At 49.1% G+C, this 6,024-nt stretch overlaps 1 protein-coding gene across 1 annotated transcript; it reads left to right on the top strand.

Moving 5' to 3' along the window:
* The first annotated feature begins 3,707 nt into the window (after positions 1-3,707).
* On the top strand, positions 3,708-5,705 carry ID4 (inhibitor of DNA binding 4). Its single transcript, XM_066268300.1, has 3 exons — positions 3,708-4,521; positions 4,908-4,966; positions 5,529-5,705. The coding sequence occupies exons 1-2, from the start codon at positions 4,081-4,083 to the stop codon at positions 4,950-4,952; spliced, it is 486 nt and encodes a 161-aa protein (XP_066124397.1). The 5' UTR covers positions 3,708-4,080; the 3' UTR covers positions 4,953-4,966; positions 5,529-5,705.
* The last annotated feature ends 319 nt before the right edge of the window (positions 5,706-6,024 follow it).

The following is a 6,024-nucleotide window of genomic DNA, read 5'->3' as shown; positions in this document are numbered from 1 at the left end:
ATACAATTTTTATATGAAAAGCACAGGAATTTAAAAATTCAGATTAATGATAAAACAAAACAAAACAAAACTAGAAACCAAACTTGGAGCCTAAGCTGTCTGACTTTTGAGCCCATGCTTTTTGCATCTCCTAAGATAAAAACAAATGAAACCTTTTTCTTTTTTCTGTCCTTAATCTACCTGAGGAGGGCTTTTACAAAATCTCCTATTGCTTATTTCAATAGACTACCTTTTAAAGCTCCAGACATAGGCATTTTTGCTGGACAAATCTGTCCATTTATGTTCAATATATAACATTCCCTTCTTATAAGACTTTTCTAATACTGGGCTAACCAAGAGGTTATCAGTGCTTCTGGGACTGGTATCAGCAATCCAAGGGTAGCACAAATAGGTCTCTAATGCTTCATGCCAGATAAAGCAGCCTTGAGCTTGAATTGCCACATAGCCCCATTTTGGAGCAAGGAACATTCCTGCTGCAGAGTACACAGTGGTTTCTTGTGCCCCAAAAGAATACATGTGCCTCCTTCAGTGACCACTTACAGCTAGAGAGGGGCCAAGGCATGGGAACATTCGTGTTTGTCTGTGTGTCTGAGCCCACCCACTGCTTCACTGCCAGCCATGGAGAAAGAAGTATCAAGTCCTAAGAAGGCATTTGCACTGAATAACACAATATGCTTGGATACCCTTACTTCATGTAAACACAGGGCGATTGTGAATTCTGAGAGCCTGGGTGTTACAGTTCAGCAAGGGTCTGATTAGCCTCTAAAATGCGTCCCCAGAAAGGGCTGCAAACCTCTTTGTCTGGAGGAGGGGGGACACATGACTCCAGTCACCAGGGCTTCCTAGCAATTTTATGAATATTTCATCCCAGCTTTCCATAGAGGAACATTCTGGTAGTCTCTAGCACTTTCGTGGCAAAGGGCTTTTGGCTAGCCCAGTGTATTTTTACAAGTGCGAGAGAAGCATTTTGATGTAAAAGGAAGAGTCGTGGGAAACTAAATTTCCTTGTTGGCACCATAGAAATACTGTAACTTGTAACGTTTTTCCAAAAGCTGTTGACTGCTGAGTAAACTGTGTGAACTATCAGTGCTGAGAGTCTTTTGTGACTTCAGCGTTGACATCATGTAAGTAACTGTGTCTAAGAATCCAAAGTGCACATTGCATAGCCCCTAACAGTCTTGTTTTGGGGACCAAAAAGCACAGGATCTTATTCTTCATTTCCACTGTATATTACATAGCATTTTAATTTTTTATGTCTCCATGCCTGTCAACCTTTAAAAAGAATAATACAATAACTGGTTTTGCCTACTTCATTGGCAGGAGCCGGGGATCACATTTTTCCTGGGTTTTCTCGTTCATGTGGCCGGGATACATTCCTTTGAACTTACCCCACAGCAATTCAACTTTTCTGATTTTAAGCCAGTCACAGAGAGCAACTCCAGCAAAACCTGAAATTGAGGCATTTGGCACTTGCCACACCCAGGGCATGGCCCTCTGAGATTTAGAAAAGTCCAAAACAGATAAATATCATTGTCCTTTTGTGTTACATATGTAAAACTTAAATTTTAATTCTAATCAAAATTTAAATTGTTAGACTATGTAAAATCTTGAAATGTGAGTGTTCCCTGGACATATTAGTATAGCTAAATTTTTCCAAACAGAAAAATCTAAGGTTTCATATTTTGGAGCAACCTTTAAACTCTAGCAAAGAGAAAAATTAATGGAATAAAATATCTGTATATATATTTATTTATTATCATTATCTGTGCTGATATGACTGGCTCCAAGATAATAGCTCACCCGCACTAGTGCTCCTTCAACGAACTTTCTGTCTACAATATTTTCTGTGTGTATTTATGCTATTATAATAACATGAAAAACTATGCTGGTATTTAGGGGGGGAAAAGCCTTCCTTTTGGATTTTCTGAGTTGGCTTTTCTTGATGAGTGTGCTTCTATGCGTGTGTGTAAGTAAAAAAGGATGTTACTTGTTTTCAAACAACTGTGAGAGGCAGTAATGTACAAGGATTAGAGGAGAGGAGGGTTGCTGCATCTATCTGTGAAACCAAAATTAAATAATTGCCCCTCATTTCATCAGGAAAAAGGAATGTGCTCTGGGGAAACAGTAGAGCAATATTCATAAAGTACCCACGTCTCCAAACAAAACACCTGCTTACTGCAGGTGTGTCAGTTCTGGGAAAGGAGAGATGGTATGTCAGTTCTTTCCTTACAAAGGGTAGACAAGAAGAGAGGATGTTCACATCCCATTCAATTATATATAAACATGAAGGTGCCAACCTATATCATGAACATGAATGAAGATAACTCTTGAGTTAATTCTCTCTTAACTTGTCTAAAGGTAGGTTTAGGTTTAGGGAGAAGGCACAGAAAATTCATGTCCCCGTTGACTACGAGTTTTTATGCTTATTTTTTTTCTGAAGAGATCAATTTTTTTTCTTCCAGAGTTCACACAAGGCCCGATCAAAGTTCATTATGCAATTTTGTTTTGAACCCTTAAAGGACAGCTTTTCCATTAGATGTCCAACAGGACTATTCTTAATTAGCAGACTTCTCTTCAGGGTGGGGCCTAAGCAGGACTCCAGAGACTAGAAGTGTGAATTTTAATGCTTTGGTGCAAAAAGGAGGAGACTCTAGATATTCTTAGCACCTTATTTAAAGTGGGATCCACTGACAGACGTGAAGCGGTGCATAAATGGCCTACATTAAGTTACAGGTATGAATTTTACATAAAACATTAATATTATATGTCATGGTGGAATTTTAAATACTCTGTGCCCATGCATTTTTAATACTCACATGCTCTAATTTAATACTCAAGACAATTACATTTCTTGAGCCCACTTTTGCATTTAGATGGGCAAAAGAAAAGTCCTACGACGTTTTTGTTTTATTTCTATTTCCTTTCATCAAAAATCTGCATTTAGCACTTTCCCCCCTTTTCTAACCCCCCAACCCCCAAGCTTTAAACCTTTTCTAAAAAGAAAGCGGAAAGGATACACATTCCATTCCATCATTATGGTTTCGGCAATTGTGAAAAGACAAATAATGAAATGGAGAGGGGAGAATACAGAACAGAAGGAACGTGCTTTCTTGAACTGCGTCCTTCTTAAGGCACTGGAATTCCAGGTATGGAGTGGTGATAGGTGGCGGGCGGAGGGTCCCAAAGCGCTGCACTACTCGGGATGACAGAATATCCTCGAGCAGGGCTCAGCGCTCCAGCAGCAGCCTAAGCCGAGGGAGAATGAATTCCAGCCGCACATTCCGGCAGCTCTTCGCTAGAACTTCTCCCTCTCTTTCCCCTCCCTAGGGCACACACCAGCTTGGCTCGGCTCCCACCCAGCTCTTTTCTCAGAGCCCCGACCTAGGGCGTTGACGGAATGGAGTGCCCTTCCCATTGGCCCGAGCTTCATTCCCTGAGGTGGCACCGTCCCCCTGATTGGCTGGTCACTCCCGACCCCCGCCCACCCCTCCGCTCCGGTTGCCTGGCTTCCCGCCCGCCAGCACGGCCAGATCCTCCGCCCTCACCCGCTCCCTCGGAGCTCCCATCCCTATTCCTATCGGCTAGCTCAGGGACCCTCGCTGCTCGCTGGCCCCGCCCACAGAAGCGCGGCGTATAAATACAGCTGCGCGCGACAAGCCAGAGGAGAGCACGGAGGAGGTGCGGTTGTGAGTCAGTGCTGGGAGTGGGGAGACCTAGGGCGTGGGGGGGGGGGGGGGCCGCGGCGGCGGCGGCAGCTGGGCTGTAGTCGGAGCTCCGAAGGGAGTGACTAGGGACCCCAGTGGGCTGCTTTTCTTACGGTGCTTTTGGTTTTTTTTGCCCTTTTGTCCCGGCGGAGTGTCGCCCACTAAGCAGAGATCCCCTCGCAAAACCCGGAGCGATCCTCCAGTCAATTGTTGGGCGCGGAACCGTTGGGAGCTTCGCGGTGTCTGGAGCGTGGACCGAGCGCGCCGGTCGCGAAGGCAAGGGGAGCGGAGCCGGCCGCGGGCGGGGGCCCGGCGCTTGCCAGCCTCCCTCGCTCGCGCTAGCAGGTCCGCTCGCGCAGGGCGCAGGGCGCGCGCGATGAAGGCGGTGAGCCCCGTGCGCCCCTCGGGCCGCAAGGCGCCGTCGGGCTGCGGCGGCGGGGAGCTGGCGCTGCGCTGCCTGGCCGAGCACGGCCACAGCCTGGGCGGCTCGGCGGCGGCTGCGGCTGCGGCGGCGGCTGCCCGCTGCAAAGCAGCCGAGGCGGCGGCCGAAGAGCCAGCGCTGTGCCTGCAGTGCGATATGAACGACTGCTACAGCCGCCTGCGAAGGCTGGTGCCCACCATCCCGCCCAACAAGAAAGTCAGCAAAGTGGAGATCCTGCAGCACGTTATCGACTACATCCTGGACCTCCAGCTGGCGCTGGAGACGCACCCAGCTCTTCTGAGGCAGCCGGCCCCGCCGGCGCCACCGCACCACCCGGCCGGGACCTGTCCGACCGCGCCTCTGCGGACTCCGCTCACGGCGCTCAACACCGACCCGGTGAGAAGCTCGGCAAGCCCGGGACGACGCAGGGACCCAGGAGGGCGGTGACTGGGTGGCCAGCTGCGGGCGCTCCTCTTCCTCGGGGTGGGACGGCCGAGAATGACAGCACCCCCACCCCTTTCTCCGGGCGTCCGGGGCTCCCAGCGGCTGGCTGGGCGCACCGAGCGTGGGTCTGGGTAAATGCGCGGAGCGGGACGGGTTGGGCGCATCCTGGGCTGTGAAGTCTAGCTTGGGGGGAAGGGGGGCGTGGAGGGGTCCTAGGGCTACAGGCTGGGGTGAGGGCTTCCGTGCGCCAGCCAGGTTTCCCAGAAGACTCCAGGACAGTGATGAGTGCGGCATGTGTGCTTGCTAACCTTTCCCTTGGTGTTCCGTTGCTGTTCCAGGCCGGCGCGGTGAACAAGCAGGGCGACAGCATTCTTTGCCGCTGAGCCGCGCTGTCCAGGTGAGCGCGCCTTTTTTTTCTCAGTGGCGGATCACCAGAGACGCCCGTCTTCCGGGGCTTCCGGTGCCAGGCACCGCAGTGTTTTTTGCCCCCAGCGTTTCTGAAAGCAAAATCCCAAGGCGGCAGACAAATAACTCCCTTTCTCCCTCTCTCTCTCCACCAGCCAGTTAGCAAGTGAACCCGTACTTCTCTTTAGTAACTGGGGCTTCTCACTAAATGGGGATAGATCAGCTTCTGCCCCCGCCATTAACCCCCCTCCCCCGTGACCCGCGGGGCTCTAACTGAGAGAGATACCAGGATCCTCCCCGCCGAGGGCATGGAAACTGCCCGATGTCCCCCTTTGCGTTCTTGATACCCACAAAGGGAGATGTGGTTTGGGCCAGTGAGTGGGTCCACTCTCTGGGCTTACTCGGTGCCTGGCCGCCCGCGGGCTGCGGGTGTTGTCTGACCTGGTGGTTTGTTTTGGGTTGTTGATCAAGCACGTCTTAAGTTTGGTCGGTGGCGCCAGTTAGTCTGCAGCGGGAAGGTTCCCACACCCCCTCTATTCATTCCTCTTCCACAGGTGTGCTGCCGCCTGAGCCCGAGCCAGGATACTAGAGAGGGAGGGGGAAGAACAGAAGTTAGAGAAAAAGGCACCGGAGGAAAGGAGAAAACATCAGTAAATCCTAGAAACGTTTTCAGCCATCATCCCAAGAGAGAGGGAAAGGAAAGGAAAATACAACTTTTATCTTTTTTTTTTGCACGTTCTTAAACATTCTACATCCGTATTCTCTTTTGTCTCTTCATTTATAACCGTTGTGAATTGTACATTTCTGTGTTTGTTGAGGTGCAGTTCAACTTCTAAGCTTAAGTGTAACAAGACTAATAAATAGAACATCAAGAGTAAATACGACTTTAGAAGCCTACTTGTGACCAAGGAGCTCAATTTTTGTTTTGAAGCTTTACTAATATACCAGAGCATTGTAGATATTTTTTTTACATCTATTGTTTAAAATAGATGATTAAAAAGGGGCAGGGAACTTTCTTTTCCCTGTAAGAATGTTACATATTGTATAGGT

Source organism: Saccopteryx bilineata, chromosome 3 (genome assembly GCF_036850765.1).
Source record: "Saccopteryx bilineata isolate mSacBil1 chromosome 3, mSacBil1_pri_phased_curated, whole genome shotgun sequence".
Lineage (NCBI taxonomy): Eukaryota > Metazoa > Chordata > Mammalia > Chiroptera > Emballonuridae > Saccopteryx > Saccopteryx bilineata.
This window is presented reverse-complemented; position numbering and strand designations above follow the sequence as displayed.